The 26,885-nt window shown below is 44.2% G+C and overlaps 2 protein-coding genes across 6 annotated transcripts in view; both read left to right on the top strand.

Moving 5' to 3' along the window:
- LOC134761888 (chitobiosyldiphosphodolichol beta-mannosyltransferase-like) overlaps nt 1-26,885 on the top strand; it is a 966,630-nt gene that overhangs the window by 570,157 nt on the left and 369,588 nt on the right. The gene's annotated exons all lie outside the window — the stretch shown is intronic.
- On the top strand, nt 1,112-17,000 carry LOC100435041 (sperm-associated antigen 11A). 5 transcript variants are annotated; one of them, XM_002818789.3, is made up of 4 exons: nt 1,205-1,304; nt 1,891-2,043; nt 13,854-13,931; nt 16,704-17,000. In XM_002818789.3, exons 1-4 carry the CDS (start codon nt 1,244-1,246, stop codon nt 16,736-16,738), a joined length of 327 nt encoding a protein of 108 aa, XP_002818835.3. In that variant the 5' UTR covers nt 1,205-1,243; the 3' UTR covers nt 16,739-17,000. The 5 variants fall into 5 exon arrangements, with proteins under 5 accessions (XP_054375087.1, XP_002818835.3, XP_009241802.2 ...); XM_054519112.2 differs by lacking the exons at nt 13,854-13,931; nt 16,704-17,000 and adding an exon at nt 3,265-3,577 and having other exon boundaries at nt 1,112-1,304; XM_009243527.2 differs by lacking the exon at nt 13,854-13,931 and having other exon boundaries at nt 16,704-16,999.

Here is a 26,885-nt window from a genome sequence, read left to right as displayed (position 1 = left end):
TGTGCTGCCGGGGCAGCTGCTGTGTGCATCTGTCCGCAGCTGCAAACCTTCTGTCCTTTGTTGGTGCTTCCCTGGATGCCCAGGTCTCTATTGTCATTGCTGCCTCTTTCTCCATTTGCTTCCAGCTTTCTCCAGGTCTTTTTCCATATGGAAAAGACACAAAAATAAAAATAAGTATTTTTATTTACACAAATGACCTAAGTTGTTTTCTCTGCCTGGATTAAAATATACATGCAAATGAGACATATGAGATAAGCACTATCTTTTCCAGACATCACTGATATTATATTGGATGTTATGTGAATACAAAACTCTTCAACCAAAGCCTTCATCACTTTAGTTAAGTCCAGAGCAGACTGTCTGGGTTACATGCATGCCTCAGCTAATACAGCCAAATAAGAAACACACACTTGGTTAAAATGTTTAAAAAGATGGAGGAGAAGGGAAGACAAGTCCTCTGCTTGGATATTACTAGAGAAGAAAACCCAGACTCAAACACAGATTTTTTTTCTTTTTTAAAAGAATGGAATTAGACCCAGTGACATCAACAGGAGGTGTCTGGGGGTAAAGAGAATAGAAAGGGGAGAGAAAAATCAAGACAACTCAAATAAGTTAAAATAGAAAGGAGGGGGGTCCAAAGCGAGGAAGGAGAAGTGGAGGGGACCAAGAAACAGGGAGAGAGACTCAGAGAGGAGAAGAAAAGAAAAGAACATTTTGAGCAGCCTTGGAACTCTCTGTATAACTTGAGGAAGGGACAGTTTGCAAAACCAGGTCCCACCTGTTATGTTGTGTGTCTTATGCATGATTTTTTAACACTAAAATAAAAACGCTCCGCCAACAGGATAGAATCAACATGGCAGTTTATTTATGTCCCTGTTCTCGTGAACTTCAGGGGGCTTTTGAGAAGCATCCGAGGACATTGGCAACTTTATGATAATTCATGTTTATTCTGCCCCTCCATGCCTTTCATCTTTCTGTTTCTCTCTGTTCTTCCTTATTCACCAAACCCACCCAAGGCATTCAGGCGTATTATTTACTTCCTGAAATATGTGGCTCAAGTGTTTGTTCCACCAGCAGTGGGAGAGTAGTGCGTCCACATTGTTCTTTGAGAATGAAAAGTCATTCTGGAGCACAGCCCTTCCCACGCTCTGGGCCCACACACTCAGCCCCACTCCATCAAAGGAGCCCCGCTGCCTGCCCACCCACCCTGGGTGCTTTCTGGTTTGCAGTCCTCTTGGCAGACATGAGGCAACGATTGCTCCTGTCCGTCGCCAGCCTTCTCCTTGTGGCCCTGCTGCTTCCAGGTAAAATGGAAAGGTGACCCGGATCTGGGTGTCAGAATCTTTCTGCAATGGTCATCTGAGGTATGGGAGTCCAGGCTGGACAGGGAGAGATGAAGTCCTTGGAGCACGTATTCCTGGTGGAGCTTTGGGTACGAGTCTCTGAACTGGGTTCATAAATGGCACTCTGAATTGGCCCATGGCACTTGCTTCCCAGGGGAGAGTGTCCCTCTCTGACTCCATTTTCTTATCCTTTTAACATTTCTCTTTCTCTTACACAGAAGAACATTACATTTTAGGGAATCTTAACAACTGCATTAGTGACACTTGAAATAAATTCTCTGGCTGCGCTGACTTTGAGGAGGTGCTCAGACTCACCGTTCATGGCATACATTTCTTATATGTCATTCACCTTCTTCTCTCTCTACACACAGGTGCATACAATGCATGTGCACAAATGTGCACACACATGGAACACTAGCAACCCTCCCAACTCCCCCACCCAATCACCCATGCTCACTCACATGGTAGAGTGTAGGTACCTCATGCTGACGGGTCTGCCACGCGGAGGCCTCAGAGCATCCTCAGCCGTGTGTTTCCACGTGCACAGGATCGTCTCAAGCCAGACATGTGAACCACTCAGCCACTGATGCTCTCGGAGAACTCAGGGAAAGAGCCCCTGGGCAAGGCACAAACAGGTTTCAGCTGCTACGCCACCCAGTGAAACGGGACCTCTTACCACCGCGCACCCCACCTTACCAAGGTGAGTCAGGGACCAACACGTGCAACAGGTGCATCCACTGGGGAGATGTAGAGGGAACAAATAGATGGGAAGGTGTCTGTGCTGGTCGGGGTGGGTGAGCAGTCATTGTTTGGGGAAGACTTGGTGTGGGTACATTGGGCTGCCCTGCCTGTCAGGGAGGGCACGGGGTCTCACAGCTTCCCCTGGGGCTGGATCATTGAGGGCCTCATGGAACGTGGGAGTATTGAGGGGCCAAAAGGCAATTTATCTGAAGCCACGTCTGGGAACGTGGGAGTATTGAGGGGCCAAAAGGCAATTTATCTGAAGCCAAGTCTGTAATTGCTGACTTCCTCCAAGAACAGGAGCCAGAGGAGACACTGGTGGAAACGTGGCCTCCTGACAGGTTGCAGCCCCTTGCCCTTAGCTTTAGAGGTCATTCCCCTTCAAGGAATTTACTGAATACCTACTAAGTTCCAGGTGTCCAATGAGGTCTGGGAAATGCTTTCTGAGGATGGGGGCAGAGAATAGACTGTATTGTCAGTCTACTCAGGCAAGGAGGCAGCAGGAAATGGCAAGGAACAATTGAGCCCACAGCCACTCTTCTGGACTCTTCCAGAAGGGCCAGGCTTCTGATCAGCCCCCAAACCCCTGGGCAGGACCAGCTTCAAATCCAGAAGGGCCTGGAGGAGCCTGTAATTTCCAAGATGCTTCTTTAATCCCAACCTCATTGCTGATCCTAAGACAGGGAGAACTAGGTTAGCAGCTCAGTGGGCAAGAGCAAGAAAGACAAGAGGGTGTTGGCAAATTGCTGTGACATCCAGTAAATAAAGTCCTGCTGAATTTGATGCCTGCAGCATCCTACCCAACCTCCCATCCCTTTCTAATTGGCCCTCAGTTCCAAAGGACTCATTCATCTGGATCTCCTCCCAAGGGAAGGGAAAAAGAAAACTCAATTATTACACAGCAAATATAAACAGGTGCAATAGTAGGCATGTGTTATTTAGTCTAACGGTATTCCTATGAGACAGGATTATTCCTTCCTTTGGTTAAAGGAGATTTAGTGGGGCAGAGCTATATATCTGGAGTTGATGTTTTAGTTTGGAACTTGAAGCTATTAACTATGGAAAGCTGTTTCATATCCATGCCACCCCCTCCCTGTCCCTCACGGCTGAAATGACCACTGTTTGATTCTGGAGATGGTCTTAAGAAGCTAATGATGGATTTTTTTCTTTTTTAATGCAGAACCTGAATCAGATTTAAAAGTTGTTGACTGCAAGAGAAGTGAAGGCTTCTGTCAAGAATACTGTAATTATATGGAAACACAAGTAGGCTACTGCTCTAAAAAGAAAGACGCCTGCTGCTTACATTAAAACTGATGTTGCTGATATAGAAACAAAGCTCTGCCACTTACCTGTTCTCCTGGGCCACGTTGTCCAATCAGGTGCAGGTTTTTTGCCGAAGTGTTGGAGCAGCAGGGAGCGGAGATATTGCCACTTGTGCCAGACAATTCAAATATTTTATTGTGGCAAAATAAATGACAAAAATGCTACCTGTAATCTTACAGAAGATGACTTAGCTTGATGTGAACAGAATTTTCAAAATCACACAATTTGTGCTAGTAAATGTGGATATAATAAACTTTTATTAGAAAGAATTCAAATAATTTGTTCTTTTATTTAAAAACTATTTTTTGAATGCCGACTTCTATTCTAGGTACTGTGCAATGGAGTCCATTCTATTCTAAGTACTGTGAAATGTAGTTGAGGTGTTAGGTGTGTGGTCAAACCCATTCTCCGTCAGCCCCATCAGCTCCTACATGCAGGCCAGTTCAAAGCCCTGTTCTCTAGCAGCAGCTGAGAGAGTGTGCAGGCAAATGCCTTCTGGGGAGAGACTGAGTGCTGGGAGTTACTGCCTGTTCTCTTTGTGCTAAACCTGGAAGAATACCCTCTGGAAGTCCTCTTCTGCCCCTTTAAAACTACTCGTTTGTTCTCTGTGGCCTTAGAAGACACAAAATGCAGAGCCCCATTTGTGACCCGATGGTGCTGTGCAGTTCCAGGCTTTTGGTGTCCTGAACAAAGAACTGGCTGTGATACTCAGATAGCAAAGCAAGCAGCAAAAGTGTGTGAAGCGCAGTATTACACTCCCGGAGAGGGGAGAGTGGGCTGACTTCTGCCAGATGAGATCAGCATGGCTTCGGTGTACCTTGCGTCTTCTTATGTGTTTTATTTTCCTTCTCTTCGCAAGGCTGCCTGATCTTTTGCCGGTGCCTGCCTTTTGACTGATAAGTGTGTTGCTTAGTTACTTTAGCCTCTGCGGGCATGTGCGTTGTCTCCATCCCATAATTTTAAGTACATGCATGATAGGTAGTCCATATGCATGAGCTTTAATGAGCTGATTATCATACGGCATCCTGTTAAGGATACTTTTTAATGTGCATGCCTACCTCTGAAGAGCTGCCCTTTCCTGGTTTGGTCTGGATCTTGCGGGCCATGGGGTCCTTGCTCTCTTCTTTATCTTACTTTTTGTTTTGGCTGCTTCGCTTCTGCCTTTTATCTTGCTTCTTGCTCACCCACCCCTTCACCTTGCTTCTGTTTCTGCTTTCATTCTTTCTATCCTTTATCCAACTTCCAATTTCCTCTGCAATTCTCCTGCCTCACATTCACTTCTAGAGATAAGTGATTTAGGAGCCAGTCCCCAGGTGGCAGCTATAAAACTGTGCTTGATGTATTCTCCTTCTAGGGAGAAGTTGGAGACCTGGATTTCTTGCTGGAGCTAGTTGAGAGGAGCAGGTGCAGTGCCTACCTATACCTCTGTTCAGGCTCCCACAGGTCTACTCTTCACCCTGCCCCTTTGGCTCCCAGATACAGACCCAGAAGTCAACCCTCAGGCAGCACATGGGAAAATGGGTAGATAAACCTCTTGCAGGTAGAAACCGGGAGGCGGGCATTTGCCTGCCTGCTCTGGCCTGAGCACAGGGAGAGAGCTGCCAAAAGTGCTTGCAAATCTGTGTCCAACCATCTCTTTCATGTCTGTGGTTCAGGGAGACCTGCAGATGCCCAGCTCTATCAACCCCAATCTAGGTGATTTAGGAGCCAAACCCCTGGCTGGGAAGCATAAAGGTCAGGGTACTATATGTGTGGTCCAAACTCTTCACTCCTCAGGGAGAAGCTAGGAGTTGGGACTTCCTTACCAATTAATTGTAAGGTGCTATGCCTGGGATAGGGATTGTGCTGGGAGTGTGTCTCAGCTCTTCCCACCTGTTTTCACATGAATATTTTCTCAGTTGCTTGATGTGTAGTAGTCTTTCACTAGTCTTTGGCTTTCTCTCAGAAAGAACCAAGCTGTGTGTTGGTATTTCTTTGGTATATCCATGGAAGGAAGGAAAGGCTGGAGCCTCTTATTCCACCGTCTTGCAGATATCAGTCTGGCACACCCTTGATTACTGTGTAGTTGAGCATTTTTTCATTTGTTTATTGATCATTTTTTCTCTTCTGTAAAATTTATTAGTTTTACTGGGTTACTACTTTATTCTTTTTTTTTTTTTTGAGACAGAGTTTCACTCTTGTTGTCCAGGCTGGAGTGCAATGGTGCGATTTTGGCTCACCAAAACCTCCACCTCCCAGGTTCAAGCGATTCTCCTGGGTTCAAGCAATTATCCTGCCTCAGCCTTCCTAAGTAGCTGGGATTACAGGTGTGCACCACCACGCCTGGCTAATTTTGTATTTTTAGTAGAGACGGGGTTTCTCCATGTTGATCAGGCTGGTCTTGAACTCCCGACCTCAGGTGATCCGTCCGCCTCGGCCTCCCAAAGTGCTGGGATTACAGGTGTGAGCCACCGTGCCCAGCCAGGTTACTAATTTATTCTTATCCATGTACATTTGCTCCCTTTATATCTAACCTTACATATTCTTTCCTCCATCAATTATCTTCCCTTTCTCTGGAACGCCTCCTGCTTAAACCCCAGTTATCCTTGAAATATCTTCTCATTATCTTTCAACCATAATTTTCATGCTTTTCCCTTTTGTTCTCTACTTTGCAGATATTTATTTTTATATCAGTTTCTCTTTCTGTAGAGCCCTTTTTTTTACTATTTTTGGATTTTGAAGTTCAGTTATTAGATTTTTAATTATTTTTAAATAGTCTTATATTTGAAAATAGTCTCTTTCTTTCTCAACATGTGACTTTCTCATGGGATCTAATTCTCATTTTGCTGACCATAGTTTCTCAAATCTCATTAGGAATAAATACATATTGATTTTTTTAAAACTGCATTTTTCCATTGAAATCGCACATATTGCAGTTCAGTTAAGTCTCTTCCAGTTTTTAAAAGTGCTGACTTCTCTTCTGCTAGTTTTACACTGACCACTAATATCTACTTGCTCATGCAGACCAGCTGTGGAGGATTGCTTTGGTAGGGTAAGCAAGTGAGTGAGAGGTGGCAAAGAATGAATGTGGGTAGAATCTGCTGTTTGTCTTAAAATTTTCTGTAGGGTATCTACTTAAAATAAGTTTCATGGATGTCTTTAATAAATAAATAGGGAAGAAATAATGATATTTGCCTAATCTGTCCATAAAATCTTCATCAGTGGTAATTATTTTAGGCTCAAGTTAATTAATAATAAACTGCACATCACAAAACTTTGAGCTCATTATTCTCTTTGCAGCTTTCTTTAATTCCCATAAATCAAAACTTCCTGCAAATATTGTTATGTATTAGATTGCTACAAAAGTAATTGCGGTTTTTGCCATTGAAAATAACGGTCAAAACCGCAATTACTTTTGTACCAACCTAAATACAAGTATCTGGGTTAAGAATCAGGATCCCGGGGCTCAGCATAGGAAAGAAACTAGGTACACAGAGCCCTTTACAGAATGCCACCTTTACAGGCTTTTTTTCTGAACAAAGATGTTCCTTAATCAACTTATATATGGGCACACTCACATAGGGCTGATACCCACGGATAATGAAGGTATTTGAAACTAGTCCTCACATACAAAACCAGAAGCACTGGTAACTTAAATAACCTCTTTGTAAAGCAATCTTAATATGTATGTAAGACATAAAATACTTGTTCTCATTGTTTCAGTTATTCTGCTCAGAAATTATCCTAGGAAATAAAAAAATACTTTGAGAAACCAAAAAAAACTCTAAAAAGTTCAAAATGGAGCACTATATTAGCAAACTATAATACATCTACTCAGAGATATTACATATTCCTTAGGTATAATAAATATAACACAGTGAAAAACCATTAAAATGCATAACATTTTCAAAATACTTATCTGTCCTAAAAATTATGATACCAATGTTCACATATTTGATATAAAATTAACTGTGAAAAGTATGTTTAAAAACAATAAAGTTTCTAATGTTAAAATTGTTGGTGATTTTTAGATATTTGTACCTCTAAAAATACTGTCAAGTTATTGCATTACTCTTAAATGTTAAATATACATTTGTAAGAACAAAATTAATGTGCCTAAAAATAAATATATATATGTGTATACAAAGATATCACTTAATTATAAGCAAAGACATTCTGTTGTAGACTTAAGTCGCACCCAGAAACTCACAGAGTTAACATAAGAAAGCATTTCCTGGGCAGTAAGATGATAAGACTCCTTGTTTGTATAGTGGTGAGTAAAAAAAAATAATTTTATAAAAAGATGATATGACATTAAAACATGTTACCCAGGGAGATTTTGGAGCCTACCTGGGATTCATAAAAAACAGGTAGAAACTGATTTTTTTTCCTCTCATTCTTTGGTATTATAATATTTACTGTGCTGGGTTGGGGACAAGGGGAGGGAGAGCATTAGGACAAATGCCTAATGCATGCGGGGCTTAGAACATAGATGACGGGTTGATGGGTGCAGCAAAACACCATGGCACATGCATATCTATGTAACAAACCTGCACATTCTGCACATGTATCCCAGAACTTAAAGTAAAATAAAATAAAAATAAATAAAAATTACAGACATTAAAAAAAAAAAAAGTGTCATCCTGCTTGGAGACAACTGAATAAACATAATGGGTTCTCAAGGTCAGTCCTGAGCCAGCAATTCCATTAGTTATGCATTCTTTGTTCTCACAGCACCTTTTTAGTACAGGCCCCTAAGCCCTGATGAGGTTTTATGGCAACCAGTTGTACCGCAGTGGGAAGAGGTCCTTAGACAGGAGCTTGCTGGAGGCTGTCTCAGAACCCACTGCAGCACACCTGACTGCCTCGTATTCCACTCTGCACGCCCACCTTCCACGCAGTGTCCTTCCCTCCCCTGCACCCCAGCTGCTTTTCCCGGGATTTGATCCTTCTGACTCATCCATTGCTCAGAGTCCCCATCATCAGGAAGCCTGTCTTCTCTTCAATGCCTGAGGTCTGCAGGGCAAGGAACAGGTGGGCAGGCTCAGTCAACTTCACCCCATTGCACCTCATGTGACATAAATAATGGGCACTTCTAATCTTTTCTTCCTGTCCCTACATGTGGTGGTCACCGCAACTCTGCAGGCTTGACCTGCTGTCACCTGGCTTATTCTTACCTCTTTGGGTCATGGGAAATGACCTTCTGCACCCAGGGAATCTCCCTTAGTTGATAAGACCAAAACGGAAATAATAAGACCAAAATGGAAAGTTAGTATGCCTTCATAAAGAGAGATTACATTCATTAACACAAACCCTGCCTCTTTCTTGAAAGACCAAAAAAAAAAAAAAAAAAAATCTCTGGAGCAAGAGGAATAACATTAGCATTGTCCATGAGGATAAAAAAGTGGGGAGAACCCCCAGCTGACTTTTTCATCATCCCAAAAGGAGACACCAGTAAGCAGCCACTGGATTTGCCAGCTGTGCACATTTCATATATATGGAATCATACAATATGTGGTATTTTGTGCCTGGCTTATTTTACTTAATCTGAGATTTTCAAGGTTCCTCTATGTTGGAGAACGTGACAGTACTTCTTTTCCTTTTGTGACCGAATAATATTGCATTGTATGGATGCACCACACTTTGCTTATACATTCATCACCTGAGGCACATTTGCATTGCTTCCACCTTTGACAGTTGTGACTAATTCTGCTATGAACACTACACTCATGTACAGGTTGCTGTTTGAACACCTATTTTCACCGCTTGTATGTTTACACCTAGGAGTTGAATTGCTAGGCCATATTGGTAACTCACATTGTTTAACTTTCTGAGGAACTGCCAGACTTTTCCACAGCAGCTGCACCACTGTACATTGCCACCAGCAACATATGAAGGTTACAATTTCTCCACATCCTCACCAACACTTGCTGTTTTCAGAAATTTTGTTTTGTTTTGTAACATTTTGAGACAGTCTCGCTCTGGCGCCCAGGCTAGAGTGCAGTGGCCCGATCTTGGCTCACTGCAACTTCCGCCTCTCGGATTCAAGCGATTCTCCTGCCTCAGCCTCCTGAGTAGCTGGGATTACAGGCACCCGCCAGCACGCCCGGCTAATTGCCCGCTAATTTTTGTATTTTTAGTAGAGATGGGGTTTCACCATATTGGCCAGGCTGGTCTCGAACTCCTGACCTTGTGATCCGCCTGCCTTGGCCTCCCAAAATGCTGGAATTACAGGGGTGAGCCTCTGCTTCTGAAGTTTTATTTTTTTTATGACCATCCTAGTAGATGTGAAGTGATATCTCATTGTGGTTTTGATTTGCATTTTTCTAATGACTAATGACATTCAGCATCTTTCGTGCGCTTGCTGCCCATTTGAATTTCTTCTTTGGAAAAATCGATTTAAGTCCTTTGTCCATTTTTAAATGTGTTGTTTGTCTTTTTGCTGTTGAATTGTATCAATATTTTTTAAAATACAGAAACATTTTTTCTACTATCAAATGTTTGCAAACCCAAAGGTATCTTTCCTCTCTTCTCCTTACACTCTTCTTTTCCATTCATGAGTATGATGCACATCAGAATAATTATCTTGTGTGTTGGGACAAATTGCACTCTATTTCCTTTTAACTCTGCAATTAGATGAACCTATGAACCTATGACCAGATATAAACAAAATTAGCCAATAAGCTTGATTTTCTAGTTTGATTTCTTTGAAATGATATGCCTTATTCTTCAGAATTATCCACGAAATAGTTCCTTGGGGATTGCTTTCTGGGTCTGTGATTTGGAAATGGATTCAAGTCTGGAGGAGAAGGTACATGATAAAATTTGATACTATTAATTTATTTCTCCCTCAAATGAATTTATTTTCCATCATAGTTTATTGTTTCCAAACTATACAGAAATTTTCTGAACTATAATTTCACAATGATTTGATTAGTGACTGTACTGCTAGAAAAAATATGCCATCCACCTTTACCTTGGATCCTTTCCAAATAAGGTGTAGTATAAATAGAAAGAATGAATGTAAAGGATAAAATGTGCATTTTATTGTTTTAGCTATAAGTCATCTTAGTGACTTTTTAAAAATGACTCAAATGTTTGAATATCCACACTCAGTGTTTTTATCAAACAATTATTCATGTATCGTACAGCCACTTTGTCCATGCACAGGATACATTCAGAATTATCATTATTCCTTGGGACCCTTGAAGTTAGGGTATCATCTTGGTGTGGAAGCCAATTTCCCTAAGGGGCAAATGAAACTGCTTTTCTTTCTTTTTTTTTTTTTTAATGAGAGATTTCAGAGATGTCTTCAGAACAAATGCTCCACAGATAAAGAATTTCACATTTTAGTCGACTTTTTAAAGTACTGAGTTGGACCCTCACAAATATTCATAACTATTTTACAATTACTTAGTACATGGCTAACATTTAAGGTAACTTTTTTCTTCTCTCTCTTTTTTTTTTTTTTTTTTTTTTGGTGGAGGGTCAAAAGCAGCTTGGAGTGCCCAATTTTCCCTAAAGTCCTAACTTCAAAGGTGCTTTTGCAAGGTACAGAAAGGTCTGTGAGTCAGAGAGTCCCTGCCAGGGCATATTGTCCTGCTTAATCTCTCCAGAGCTGGAAAGTTCAAAATGAACACCCAGCCCCTGCCTCTTTGAGATGCTCACACTGTTCACCCACGCAGAAAGTCCAAGGCCACTGCTTGATGTGTCTTTTTCAAAATTCATGTCTAGGTAAGACTCATGGTGAGATCTGGTTGTTGTAGACAGGTTAAATAAGGCAGAAAATATGATGAAGCTGCTCTGAAGAATAACAAAGCCCTGCAAGATGTAACAAGTAATATAGGCAAGTCCAGAATAATATCTAGAGTCTGTTATTGCTTACATATAAATGGGGTATGGATTCATCTCTGCTTCCATATACGTGGGACACCTCTGGAAGGGTTAATAAGAAGCTAATAGCAATTGTTATGAAGCCCAGGGGTATAGGAGAGAAGACATCCTTCTCATTTGCCCCTTTTGCTTAAGAGAATTTTAAGGGGAATAAATCTAAGTGATCCTGGGACTAAAATCAAATAGGGGCAAAATGTGCAGCTTTATCCACTGTGTGTTTTAATACCACACATTATATAAACCCACACACAAAAATATCGTGTCCTTGCAGACTCTGTTTTCACAACCCCCAGCACCCCAGAGCCCACAAAGCTCCCTCCAGCCCAGGATGACACAGCCCTGCGGTTGCTGGGGGCTCTCTGCATCCCTCACTAGACTGTCACTTCCAACAGTGGATAACTTCATCAGATGAGAGAAGAGCCTGTCCTCTTCCTCCAAAGTAGACAACATCTTGGCTCTTCATAAATAGATGAATTTTGCCAAATTTTTGGAATAATGTCATATGTTGTCTCTTTTTTTTTTTCTTTCAGCATAGCATTTGTGAGGTTCATCCACGTTGTTGTACACATCTTCTTGTTTTTATATTCTTGTTGTGGTGTGGAAATACATTGTGTTTTGTTGTTGTCATAATACACTATTTGGTTGCATTCTGTTGGCTGCAAGGAACTGTGCTACAGTGAACGTTCGTGCACGTGTCTCCTAATGCACATGGGCCTATGTTTCTGTTGGTAGATGGGAGTCATGTTGCTAGGAAATAAGCTATTTATCTGCTCAACTGTGGTGGACATCGCAGCTTTCTGAAGGCAGAAAATATATCTTTACACAACCATGTCTCTAGCACCTAGCACAGCGCTTGGCACTAAGTAGCCATACCTCAACGTTGGTTCACTTTCCTCTTCAATATCCGTGTATGGAATTATTGGTTGATCCCTGTTTCTCTGAATATCAGGAAGCCAGTCTATTTTTAGGCAGAAAGGGAAGAGTAGTCAGTAACCTTCTGCCCACAGCCTTACTCAGTAGAGCAGATAAATATGCTCATGCTGATCAGTATTCCCAAAAACCTATAAATGTCCCATTTTGTGCCTTCTCCGCTCCATTTCATTCCGTCATTCATCATATTTGCTCTCCTTCACGGGAGGGCAGGGAGGTTCAACGGACCTTAAAACATGAAGGTCTTTTTTCTGTTTGCTGTTCTCTTTTGTTTGGTCCAAACAAACTCAGGTAAATGTCTCCTGGTTAGCCCTGGGGAAGGTCATGCAGGAATTCCATTTATGTGTGTGTCTGTATGGACAGTGTGTAGGTGTGTCTGCATGTTGTTAGTGGGTGCAGGTGGGCCACCATGGGGCTCAGCCTTGGACAATTTTAGTTTTTTAAAAGCTAAATAAGTGTTATAAAGGTCTTGACACAAGACAAAGGGGTATTCTTGCTCTGATACAAGTGGCAAGCACTCACTGCAGTCTGAGAAAAGTTTTCAGAAGAAAGTTACAGTCATATGAATGTCAGAGCTGGAAGGGAATCAGAGATTGTCTATAGCAGCCCCATACTCTACAAAAAGAAAACCAAAGTCCAGAGAAAGTGTTGATTTACCACTGTGCGATGAATCATCATGGTCATAGTAGGTCTTCAAACTTATAATATTCCCCCTGCTTGCACATATAACACATTTTACAGATGGGCAAGCTGAAGTGTAACGAGTTAAATGAGTTGCCTAAGGAGACATAATGAGATATTGGAAGAAGTAAGACCAGAATCCAGGTCTCCGCACTTCCAGGCTGGGGGCTTTTCTGTCTTGACTAAAGGTGGACCCCCCCACCTTCTTCACTTTGCTGTCTCCTCCAAGCTGTGACAGGGCTGAGATGATACAGAATCAGAGATTAGACCCCATCTGGAGGTTGGATGTTGTGCAAGAGTGTTTTCATAATCATGCAAGACCCACATTGTGTTGTTGTTGTTGTTGTTGCTGTTGTTGTTTGTTGTTGTTTAAAGTCATTGTACGTGGCATTTGCAGATCTGACATAAGTAAGTTCTTTCTTTCAACCATCTCTTGCCCAGTGTCCTATTGTTATAAAAAATTTAGGTGGTCATTCGTGACTTACAAGCCCACAGGTCCTGGTGAGGAGAGAGGTTTTATTTTCTCCTTTTCATTGTAGGACATAAAACTAAAAATTGGGCCATAAGCTGAGAATGGGTTAATACTTCTAATTTCCTTAGAGACCAAGACCTGTCCCATTCTGGGCCACTTCTGTTTTCCAAAACTCCCTTTGCTTCCTTCTAGTGCACATCTCTCACCAGGAGGCTGGAGGACCCTGATTTAAGATCTGCATGGGCTTTTTAGGGCCTAGATGGGCCAGGTGAGCATGCATAAGACACACCCTATCATCCTCCTGGCAACATTTCAGATATAAATTAACGTTCCTGTTTTAAAGCTAAGAAGCCAAAGTTCAGTTAAACTGGAGCTTGTCCAAAAGTACTTAGCATTGTCAGAATATGTAACCCTTGGCTGTGGGCTGGGGTCATCTTCTAGTCTCTGCACTATATGAGTTAAATGTCAGCTCTCTTCTGTTGTATCCACAGGTGATGTTCCACCAGGAATTAGAAATACCATCTGCTATATGCAGCAAGGGACCTGCAGACTTTTTTTCTGCCATTCTGGTGAGAAAAAGCGTGACATTTGCTCTGATCCCTGGAATAGGTGTTGCGTGTCAAATACAGATGAAGAAGGAAAAGAGAAACCAGAGAAGGATGGCAGATCTGGGATCTAAAATATAAGCTCCTGGAAGGCAGGGATCTTGAAGTATCCCAAGGGCTTAAAGGAATGTGTGGCTTATAGTAGGTGTTCAATAAATATCTGTTGAATGAATTTAGCACCAAAGGTGGAGAGCTGATAAAAGACTTTTTTTTAACTTCCTTACTTCTCCATGTACTGCCTTTTCAAAGGGGTCTCAGAATTTTGTGATATTCCACTTTCCTTTCCTAGTCAAAGGAATATCTCTTAAGTATCTGGAGATGGGAACAGACTAGAAACCAAGCTCCAAACTGATTTTCAGAGGGACATGAATGCAACCGATCTGCTGCTCTGTTTTCCACCTGATGACATCTTTCTTACCACACCCAGCACTAGCCTTCTCCTGCTTATTCACCCAGATGGTAATGCACCTTATCCCTTTTCCCTTTACGCTTCCTCAAGTAATAACACCAACAGGTCACACTTCAGTAGGATAGTATTGTTTTCAAGCATTTATTCTTAGGCTTTTTCAATTTATTAACACAACAAGCTGATAGTGTGTATAATAAGGTGTAAGCGGGTCCATTTTAGCAATGAAAGAAAAATGAAAATCATCAGGTGAAGCACATTTCCCCCAGGTAGTAATTAATAAATGGCATTCTCGGTATGCCTATCAGCCAGCGTTCATTCTTCTATGATCCTTCTAAAAAACATATTTCTGTGCAATTGGAGTAAGGCAGCTCCCCTGTTCATGGAGATTCCTGAATGCTTAGCTGCCTTTTGCCTTTCTCTGGATCCTGCTTGAATTTGTTGAATACTAATTCCAAGAGTAGTGAATACCAATCACAGGTAAGGAATTTAAAAAATAATAAAAACAAACATGCTGAGAGATAGAGACCACATGCCAAGCTTTTCCCGACTGACAGGTGGCTTGGGAAGATGCTCTGTGTCCCTGTTTCTGTCACTGCCGGAGTCCAGTGTGCTCCTGAATGAGCTGAGGTGCTTTAAAGAGCCCCCTACAATGTACACTTTGGGGCTCCAGTTTCAATTCCCAGCTCAAGTTGCAATGAATATTTGGCATCATGCCTTTGGCCTCTCGCAGCCTCTTCTAAACTCACTCTTGTTTTTTTCTTTTCTAAATACAATCAGACAGACCTCTGGAAGTGCACAGAGTAAGTCTCTCTTAGGCACAGGCACCTCTGCAGGGCTCTCTGTCATGCCTCTAGAGGGGAGAGCCATTGTTCCATCCCTGAAGGGAATGACTTCCTGAAGGGCATTGGTCCCTATTAGCCTTGGCTCAGAGTGAAACGCAGTAAACGTCCATACCTCACAACTGGCAGACACATTCTCAGCGAGGAGTGCCACCAACCCACACCAGCAGATCTGTGTACCAGAAACACAAAATAATATGAAGGGCCACTGCGGGGGCTGAAGCCTGGTTCCATAAGGATGGGACTTCCGGGCAGGTGCTGTTAGACAGCAGCCCCTTCTCTTGGCCTCATGTTCCTCAGAAATGAAGGAGCTGGGCTCAATCTCAGACCCCATCAGAGCACAGCAGCCTGGGGGTGTGGAAGCAGAGCCTCACCCAAGGACCAAGGGGTCTCCACCAGGTGAGGTGGGGAGGATGGGAACCCCGTCCCTCCCTGCCAGGGTGGTGCAGGTGAGAACCCCCAGGGAGCCCTCCACAGAGTCCAGGGCCGGCCAGCAGGGCACTCGCGTGGGCCCTAGGCTGTATTATTTAATATTTTTAAGGTGGACCCTGGGCCTGGGCTGATCTAAATTGTGGAAAATGTTATCTCCCTATTATGTAAAATTTCTCCAAAGGAAGTGTTTGTCCACCTGTCAGGCATGGTAAAAAACTGGTACCTATGGCATTGCCCAGCACAAAACAGGCTGCCTGGGAGTGTTTGCTGAGGCTTCCGGGAAGCAAACATGGAAGGGAAGGGAAGGGAAAGGAAGGGAAGGGAAAGGAAGGGAAGGGAAGGGGAGGGGAGGGAAGGGGAGGGAAGGCGATGCAGGCTCCTGGAGTCCTCAGTGGTGAGCTCCGGAGTTGCTCTGTTCCCTTTTTAATTTTTATTTACTTTTTGGCTGTTTTTTCTTTTTCTTTTTTTCAATGTAAAGTGTCTCTGTGAGGCCTGAGAATGAATCTGACTGGATCAGCCCAGAGACAAAGTGAGAGCCCCCAAAACTGGGGCTCACTTTCTTGTTCCGCCCCTCTGGGATATTGGGCAGATCTCCATAGCATCCCTGTCCCCGTCTGTAAAGTGACAGGATTGAACTCAGTCCTAAAATGTCCTGGCGTGGTTCTAAGACAGAATCCCCAAAACGCTCTTTTTCAAAGCCTCAAAGGCCTGGGTCAGGCAGGCATCCCGGCAATACCAACACCTACCACGCGGGGGCGCGCTGCCCTTCCAGGGCCCGCAGATGGGATTTTTTTTTTTTTTTTGACCACTTGTTCTGAAGCTGAGCACTGGGCTAAGAACAGGAGCAGCTGGGGTCACCACAGGGGAGAGCCAGGGGGCCCAGGTTACCAACGCTTCTGGCGTGAATGTCATGGCACTGATTACAGTGCCTCATTCGTCTCTGCCCTGCACAGGGTACCATTCATGCCAGGGGTGTGGAAATGAATTAAGTTCAGACTGAATCAACAGGGATATTTATTGAGGCATTGTTGGGCATCTGCTTTTATTTGGGAACAGGGACAGGCCAGCAGCACAGACAACGCTGTGGATAAGGAGAGTAGAGCCTTCCTCTTCCTGCCTCCTGTCTTCTGGAGTTGTGACCGCAGGGTGGCCCAGGCAGATCGGCCTCAGAGGCCAGAAGGCAGCTCTCTGCAGCAGAAGATCAGGAGCCTCACCCACGGTCTGTGGCTCTGACTAAGCCTGGGCTGCCTCTGGGCTGTGCTCCGTGGACTGGCTCCCCCGGGATCCATGTGAGAGACCGGAGTATGATCCTCAGTGCGAGGACAAATAAAAGTAGTGATTGTGTCCACCCCATCCTGCCCTCCGTCCAGATCTGTTTTCAACTTGAGGATTCACCTGCCTTGTCCTTGCTAAGACACCTTCAGCCTGTGGTCAGGGGAAGCTGGGAAGAGGTGTTGGGAGACCCAGGACACTGCAAGTTGCTTCGCTGGCTGACACTCAGAGGTGCGTGAACCCTCTGCCAACCCCAGGAGGGGCAGGAGGGTTCCTGGTGGTGGGCCGGAGCTCCAGTCAGCCGGCAGGGGCAGAAGGACTAGGCCTGGTCCAATGGGGGCCCGGGATGTTTTTCTTGGCAAATCCTCATACTTTCCACATAGCTCTTTCTTCTGAGATAAGTATGATCATCTCCACTGTATCTCTAAGGAATCAGCTTCCTGAGATGACACAGTAACCAGGAATGACAGAGCTGTTCCCTCCTAGTACTCAAATCGGCTCGAATTTCAACTCCACTCTGAAGCTTTCCTGGCCCTCTGCCCGCATTCCTGCCCGGCATTATCAATTGCTCTATGTCTCTGCCCCTCAGACACTTTGGTGCATCCTATCATAGGGTCTTGTCACTCTGTTGCTATCATTTATTTACATATTTATAGTCCTTCCACTAGACCTTGAGCTCCTCAAGGACAGGGCCTGGTATTCATAAATGCTCATATTTACATCTTTAGTAACCAGTGAAGAACAATAAATATGAAATAGAGGAAGGAATGTGTGAATTAACCTAAGCCTCAAACACTGATCTTCTTCAGTGCACCACCACTGTCCTTTTTAATCCAAGCACTGGGGCAGATTTCACCAGGGGATGCTGGGAAATCCCAATGTGATCGCGGCCACATCCTAGTCACAGCCTGAAGCCCGTATCCCTGTCTTATCTCTCACAACCCCCTGGTTTCACCGCCTTCTTCCTCTCCTCATTCCAGCCACTCCCCCTCCCATTGGGGTACTCGTCTCTACAATCCGGTCAGAAGGTGGGGCGAAGCCTTTATTAGCTCTCCTTTGTTATAGGGCCTCACAACAGAACTTGTAACCCCTTCATTTTCAGGGGCTTAACACTTACCCCACGGGAGGTGGCAGAGCTAACAGGGAGGCTCGACGTGTGGGGGTTGGAGAAGTGAAGAGCCCCCTGGCCCCTGAGTCTCCACACTGAGCATCTGCCTCTGACAGCATGACATGTGCACCCTCTGTCCTTCCCTCATGGAATCATAGACAGAAAAGGGACCCAGAATGACATTAAATAAAGCCATCCCCCAATGAGCCTCATGGCATCCTGGAAAAAGCCCTAAACTAGGAATGAAAATGCCTGCATCCTTGTCCTATGTCTGCCATCCTTGACCTCACTGAGCTTTGGCCTTTCCTTGGTAATTTGAACACACGTGTGCTCTTTGATTTTGAAAACAAAGGATACACAAAATTCCTTATGAACCATACAGTATTGGGACTGTACAGGTGATTCATTTTATTAACTAATAATTGAATCTTCTTGATTCAAATAAGATACAGCAAATGTGATTTGAGATAGTTGTCAACCTGGAAAGAGTACATATTGCATTTTAACACCATACAGGTGGACTAATTTAGTGACTAAAATACACACATGCAGATACATGTATAATTTACACATAGTGTCTCACTACGCAATTATAGCTAGAATGGATTTTTTTTTTTTTTTTTTTTTTTTTTTAGACTGAGTCTCACTCTCTCACCCAGGCTGGAGTGCAGTGGTGCAATCTTGGCTCACCGCAACCTCCGCCTCCCAGGTTCAAGGGATACTCCTGCCTCATCCTTCCCAAGTAGCTGGAATTACAGATGTGCCCACCTGAACCTGGCTAGTTTTTATATTTTTAGTAGAGACGGGGCTTCACCATGTTGGCCAGCTTGTCTCAAACTCCTGACCTCAGGTGATCCACCCTCCTTGGCCTCCCAAAGTGCTGGGATTACAGGCATCATCCACCGCACCCGGCCTAGAATGGATTTTTAAACCACCCATGCATGAGCCAATCTCCCACATAAGCTCAATGTCTAAACCTTTTAGAGTTGGTCTGGGCTCTTCAGATCAAGGCAGTCAGGCCTGTCTTGCCACCTCTTGGAACCCTTGAATGCAAATAATCGTCACAGAAAGGTGAGGCTCTTGTCCTGCCACCCATCTCTGAAGGTGATTTATTACCACCAAATCCCACCCCCATGACAATCCTGTGCTGGGCGATACGAGCAGGTCCATCCCAGCGAAACTCCTCCAAGCCCCTTTCCTTCCTCACATGAGGCACAGACAGTCAGCATAGCTCTCCCAGGCTGATTATTGACCACCTAAAAATGGCTGTCTGTTAACATACTGCAACAATAAAGGGATGAGATGGATTTTTAACAAAACAAAGAAGGAAACCTTTCAAAATACTACTCTTGCAGGACCATAGGCTATGTGCTTTAACAATAACACTGCAATACCTCAGAATACTAAAATTCCTCTTTTGGGATTGCCTTCCACATCCGCCTCTATGCACACAAATAATGTCATCTGTTCGGAATGAATTAAGAAATTCACCCAAAATTATAAAAGAAATTCACCCAAGGTGCTCGGCTTCCTCCCTCACTCTGAAGTGAAGCAAGGGTCCGCCACACTCAGAAGACCATAAATGGCGTCTCTAAAATCCTGATGGTCCTCAGGATGGTGGGATGCCAGAGGTTCAAACTGTTTCAGGATTCCTCCCCATGGGATGCCACGTGTGTGTTAGATCACCTGCAGGTTGTTCTACAGGTGACTCCACTGGAAGCTTAGTCACAGGTCTCACCTGCAGGGAAACATGTGCCTGTCCTGCCTAAATCTGAGAATGCACACAAAGGAGTAGCCCACCCCATAGACAGGCCAGCAAGGGCTTCATGGTCACTGTGGTTACCCAGAGGGAGGCCCCTGGGATGGGACACAAGCACCAGCACAGACAAGGCCCAGGCAGATGCAGAGCTCAGACCAGATCTGTCCAGCATATAGGTATAGAAGAACTCTGCTGCTAAACTCCCAGGGGCCCAAGCACCTCCTGCAGGTAGACCTAGCAACACCACCTCTCCCAGCTCCTTGGAGCTTACTGAATGCTTTCTCCACTCCAGCTTCTATGCCGAGCACTGCCCATGCATTGATCCCAGGTCATCCATGGAGTGGCAAGAATATGCCTACACTGCAGATGAGATACTTAAGACTCAGAAATGTGAAGTCACTTACCCAGAGCCACACAGCCAGGAGCCAGCAGACTTTTACTATGTCTATTTTAAGGTTCAAGAGGCATGTCTGCATGGAGCAAGTCAATGGTGGACCCTGATGGGCCCCCAACCTGGTGCACTTTCCCTTATGCCACATGGTTCCTATGCCATCAAATACAGGAGACATGCTGTTCACCCACAATGTCACTTCTAGCTCTCCCTCTCTTAATAAATAGTGCTGTGACAACCACTGTGGTCGTAACAAGGATAACAGAAGACCATGCGTTAAGAATCGCTTTTTAGGTTTTACACTTGATCTGCAATGAAGTGGTTATTATTACTTGGACACGAAGAAATGGAAACTCACCCAAGTTAAGAAACTTGCCCAAGAGCACACAGCTGGTAAAGTGGAAGAAAGGGGCAGAGTCTCCTATTCTTGCTTTGGTGGGAATGTGTAAAAGGAGTTTGGGGTTTCTGCCAAATGCGTGTATTCCTGGATTTGGGCAAGGTGGAAGATGACTTGTGGGCTTTGCTCCATGCCACTCTGGGAAGCCATCTCAAGGTATTTCAGAGCTCACCTCAAGATTAAGAGATAAGGGACCTCTGCCCTGTCTCAGGAGAAAGGAAGCAGACAGGAGCCTGGCAAGATGGGCCTGGAAGGAGGGAGATTTGTGTCTGTCCGAGGAGTGGGTATTGGGAGAAGCTGGTGGATGATTTTACACTCAAAAAATCTCCATCCCTTTGATCCATGTTAGCATAGCAGGCTTCTCCTCCTGTCATTTGAACTTCCAAGGAGAAGTTTGAATCCATTGTTCCTATTTCCTACTCAAAAAAATAAATGGAACTAGAGGCACAGTTCCATGCCTCTAGACACTGGCTTAAGCCTGCTGTCAGGCCTTGAATTGCCAGCTTCTCGTATCCCGGGACTCCAATGCAGGGCTGCAGGGAGAGAGAAGGGTCAGGCTCACGCATGAGGCCCATCACTACAGCAGGCTCCCCTGGTCCCCGAGTGGGTCTGCATGGTGCAGAAAAACAAGAGAGAAGCATAAACTCAATGTAGCAGGGCGAACTGGCTTCCTTCCTATGGTGGGATCCTGGGTACAGCATGGAAGCTGAAAATGACAAGTGGGAAAGACTCGATGAGCAAGCACAGGGAGGCCAGCAGAGAGCAAAGCCAGGTCCCAGGCCCTGGGCATGGATTCAGCCACCAGTTTTGGTCTAAAAGCAAGATGGAGACATCAAAACCAAAGCCAGGTGGCCGGTAAAGGGGCGATGGGCACCAGACAGGAAGGAGCTCAAGAGCCTCCCTGACACTGAGCCTGGTGCTCCCAGGCCTCCCTGGGTACCGGGCTGACTGTCCTGAAGCCTAGTCTGACCCCCGCATTGACTGCCTAAACCCCATCACAAGCTGCTCACTGTCCTCCTGGTTAGCCCCAAACTTCCCAATAGAGTCCCCAAGACCCCTTGTACAGAAGCCCCTGCTAAACTCCCCAGCCAAAACTGCTGCCTTGTTCATCTCCAACCAGCTCAAAGTATTTTTTCTTGTTGTTGTTTTTTGAAACAGGGTCTCACTCTGTTTCCCAGGCTGGAGTGCAGTGGCACTATTACTGCTTATTGCAGCCTCCACCTCCTGGGCTCAAGTGCTCCTCCCACCTTAGCCTCCCAAATACCTGGGACCACAGGCATGCACCATGGCACACTGCTAGTTTTTTTTAGGTGTTGAGCCACCACTTCCAGTCCCGAGGTATTTTAAATTCCTGAACTCACATGCTTTTTTATTTTCCAGTTTTGTACCCTCTGGTTCCTACACCTGAGGCGTTGCTCACATTTTCCCCTATTCACCCTTTAGGTTGCAGCTCTGACTACACTTTCTCCGGGAAGCCGACACTCAGGCCCGAATGTGGCTGGCTGCCCCTCCTGTGACTCCTCCACTGCTGGTCCCACCTGGAGCTGGAGTCTGTCACCATGCAACTGCCTCCTGTGTCTGCTGTCCTTTACAGACTCCTGTGCCATCCAGAGCCTGTGACCTGTGCACCATTTATCTTCCCGAATATTTAGCTCGATGCCTATGTTTGTGGAAAGAAGAGGAAACGGAGGGAAGAATGAAAGTGGGAGGAAGGAAGGAAGAAATGAAGGAAGGAAGTTAAGGACTAGCCCGGTGGCTGCACCCGGAAGAGTGACAGATCAGCCCCACCAGAATGTGGGCAGAGTCAAAGGGCCTCTGTCCTCCCTTCCTGCCTCCCAGTTGACTCAGTGCCTAGATCCTGGGTGGGGGAGCCCATGGAGGGAAGCATTAGCTGCAAGGCCGGGTAGAGGGGCAGCAACGGGGGGACCAGGTGACAAAGAGACTCTCAGCCTCTCTGTAGGATTGACCAGGCATGTGGTAGTGCCTGGAAGTGGGGAAAGTTGCTAGAGCTGAAGAAGTCTTGGAAGGCAGCATTTTGGCATCATTGTGCTTCTCCATCCTTCTTCCTCTAAAGGGGGGTGTCTATCTATCCAATTCCTCCCACAAGACTCACGTGTCCTCCTCCAGGTGAGGAAAGCCTGGCAGACTCTAGCATGACTGGGAGTAAAGGTGGCCGGGCAATCTCAGCACCAGGAAAGCACATTCACACCACGAGACAGGGCAGGGGCTAGGTCCATTCCCGGCAGGGGGATGCGCCAGCCTCGGTCTTCCTGGAATTCACATCTGCCTGACCAGCTGATGGCAGAGAGTCACGGTGACTCACAGGACTGAATATTCAGCTGCGATGTTTGATGCTAGGTGTGGTGCACGTCACATGTGAGCAAAACCAAAGGAACTGGAAAAGCTTCACATTTGAGTTTACCATTGTCACTGAGTTGTTACAGGGAGGAGCCTGAGGTGCAGACAGTATCAGCTACAGGCCAGGTTGTGTCTCTAAGCCAGATGAGTGTCCTCATCCTTAAGGAGTCATCTTCCTCTAATCCTGTGGTTCTCATCCCCATCTTGGCTGCTTTTGAAAATTAAATATTACGCCAAGGCACCTCCTGCAGTCACCTGACTTCCTTGTCTGGGGTGGATCTTTAGCTGTTTTTATTAAGATACCTCATTGTGCTCATTCTGCGTCCAGAGCTCAGAACCATTGCTTGAAGTACAGAGTTGTGGTTCTTCCTGAACAAAGTGTTTCTGGGTCCTCCTATGTGTTGTGAGCATTGCCCAGAATCGAGGCCCTGCTGGGGGTCATGGTCTTCTGCTGTGGTCACCTCCATGTAAAAGGTGATGCCCTCTCTCCAGGAGCACACAGGAGGGTTGCAGTGGACCACAGTGACCCTCCCCTGACCAAAAGTCCCCTCAAACTCCCTCACACTTTTGTACGAGACCTATGCAGTACAAACAGAACATTTTACCAAAGTTTCTGGAGATTTCATCAAAGAAGGGCAACAAATTAAAGTCTGGAAAATTAATGCTTTTCCCAGATTCCAAATGGGAAGTTTCTCTGCTTAGATCCTTTAAAAGGCCAGTGGGCTCTTACATGTTCCAGCCTCAGTCTCTTGACCACAAGTTGTCCTCCTCCTTCATTCACCCTCCTTCTCTCCTTCACTGCTTGAGAGTGCAGTCTTGCTTCACTGCTCTCCTTCCCTACCTCCCTCCCACCTGCCAGCAGTGAGGACACCACTTTATTGTTCCAGCACCTCTTTCTCTTCACTTAAACAGGTTGCAGCAGTCACTGAGAACAGCAGCAGGAATATCATGGGTATCTAGTGACACCCAAGCTCCAGAGAACATTAAGCCTAAGGGGCTGAGCTCTCCAAAATGCCTTGTCTACTGGGTACTGGTCCAACCCTCAGGCTGTCTCCATGCATGCTCACCAGGGTGAGTGCAGACAAGCTTATTTCTTAGCTCATGAACCTGGTAGATAGAACACCTGTACAACTCCCCAGAACAAATGTTAGGTTCTGAGGACTGTACAGTCTGAACCCCAAGTGAAGAAAGAAATATTTCCCTGATTACTGAGATGCTTCTCACTTCCCCAAGAGTTAGGCTCTCATTGTTCACCAAAGTAGCATTTGATTTCTTTCCTGCTCCACCTCATGCCTTCTTGGATCATTAAGGCACACTGTCACCCTCTTTTTGTATCTCAGGAGGTGTTGAGCCTGGATTCTTCAAGTTAGGATCAAATTAAATATTTTTTTCTTCCTGGAAAAAAAGGAAAAAATAGTAAGAAGAAGTTGGAACCTTGAAAAAAGAACAAATAGATTGCAGGGTAGGGAAATGAATAGCTATCTCATTTATTTGGCTGAGTAGCCTTTATGGAAATAAAAACAGAGAAAAAGACTTCCTTTTCAAAGAGTCTGTCCCCAGAAAATGGAGAAATGCCAAAAACCACCTCTGTGCACATGCTTATATCAGAGATGAATAGAGAAGAGGAGGATACTGATTTCCACTCCTATAATCTTCTGTCTCCAAAAACTAGATAAAGAGATTTCAATATGTTTTGGAGAAAAACTAACACACACTTTTGGTTTGCCATTGCACAGAATGGCGTGAAGAACTCATAGCTTGACTTAAAGAAGATGCCCAGTTTTGAGACTGAATTAATGGGCAACTGCTCAAAGATGTGATATTCTTAAATATACTCTGAGATCTGAAGTTAAGGAAGAGAAAGAAATAGTACATTGATTTTATAAGCAAAGGAACTACAAACACTGTAGAAAAACAATTAACAACATGACAATAGTAAGTCATTACCTATCACTTTGAATATAAATGGATTAAATTTTCTAATCTAAACATGTAAAGTGGTTGAATGTATAAAAAAGCAAGGTCCAACTATATGCTGTCTACAAGAGACTCACTTTAGCTAGAAGGCCTCACATAGGCTGAAAGTAAAGGGATGGGAAAAATATTCCATGCAAATGGTAACCAAAAAGAGCAAGAGTGGCTGTTCCTACATCAGACAAAAGAGACTTTAAGTCAAAAACTCTAACAAGAGAAAAATAAAGTTATTATATAATGATAAAGTGGTCAATTCATCAAGAAAATAAAACAATTATAAATATATAAAGCAAAGATTTACAGAACTGAAAGGAGTAACAGCAATTCAGTAATATCAGAGACTTCAACACCCCACTTTCAACATTGGATAGGTCATCTAGAAAGAAACACAATAAAGAAACAGTGGACTTGAACAACACTAAAGGCCAAATGGACCTGACAGAGATATACTGAACATTCTATTCAACAGCAGAATACACATTCTTCTCAAGGGCACGTAGAATATTCTCCAGAGTAGACAACATGTGAGGCCACAAAACAAGTTAATAAATTTAAGAAGATTAACATCATATGAAGTATGTTTTACCAGCCACAATGGTGTGAAACTAGAAATGTGTGTGTGTATGTAGAAGTGTGTGTCTTTTTTTGTAAAGATGGAGGGATAAGATGTATTCTAGATGTGAGGAAGAGAGAGAAGAACATAAGAGCTCTAATGTTCTAACATAAGAATATGTGGCTCTGATCTGGGATTTCCCTGAAGTTTGTGTCAGCGGGACTTGTGGATCTAGATGTTATGACATCACAGAACTTCACAAAGGCCATATTGAACTAAAATTGGCCAGTGTCCTGGACCCAAGATACAACCAGATGGTAAAAGAACATAATTTCTCTGTTTTAGGGAAGATCTCAAAATACAATCAAGCATCATTCAAGTGGTTCCCCAAAGTCCATCAGAGTCAGGCCAGTGAGAGATAGTAAGGAATTGGGTACTGCAGTGCATTGGAGCACTCATATTCTATGTAAAGAAGCTGTCCCCAACCTTTTTGGCACCAGGGACTAGCTTTGTAGAAGACAATTTTTCCATGGACCAAGGTGGGGGAGATGGTTTTGGAATGATTCAAGTGCATTACATTTATTGTGCACTTTATTTCTATTATTACATTGTAACATACAGTGAAATAATTATACAACTCATCATAGTGTAGAATCAGTGGGAGCCCTAAGCTTGTTTTCCTGCAACTAAAGAGCTCTATCTGGGGGTGATAGGAGAGAGTGACAGATCATCAGGCATTAGATTCTTATAAGAAACATGCAACCTAGATCCCTGGCACGTACAGTTCACAATAGGGTTCGCGCTCCTATGAGAATCTAATGCTGCCACTTATCTGACAGGAGGTGGGGCTCAGGTGATAATGTGAGTGATGAAGAGCGGCTGTAAATACAGATGAAGCTTCGCTCACTTGCCTGTCGCCCACCTCATGCTGTGTGGCATGGTTCCTAATAGTCCAGGGACTGGTACTGGTCCATGGCCCAGAGGCTGGGGACCTGTGATGTAACGGGACAAGAGATTTTTGGATAAATCTTAGTGTTACATGTAGAAATGTGAGCCCTGGTGGTTTAATCATTGAATTTTTCTGAAGAAGTCAGAAAACTGGATTTTTATACAAAATTTTTAGTTTTTTAAATGTTGACACCTAATATCAAAATACGTTGATGGACTATATTTTACTCATGGGTTTCCAATTCAAGACTCTGGTTTAGATGCAGGAATCAGCTTGACTCAATTCAATGAACCATGAAGACTTAGACCTGTAATGACCTCAGAAATCCATGATTCCTTTCCCTTTTGTAGGCAGAATAAAAAATGGAAGGGCTAGACTTGGTCAACAGTTAGCCTAAATTTACATAGTAAATTTGTAAAGAAAACTGGGACTGAAACATAGATCTCTAAATCTCTTCCATTCTTTGCACTATACCTC

This window comes from Pongo abelii, chromosome 7 (assembly GCF_028885655.2).
Source record: "Pongo abelii isolate AG06213 chromosome 7, NHGRI_mPonAbe1-v2.0_pri, whole genome shotgun sequence".
NCBI lineage: Eukaryota > Metazoa > Chordata > Mammalia > Primates > Hominidae > Pongo > Pongo abelii.
Note: the sequence above shows the minus strand (reverse complement) of the source record. Positions and strands in the feature narration are given on the sequence as shown.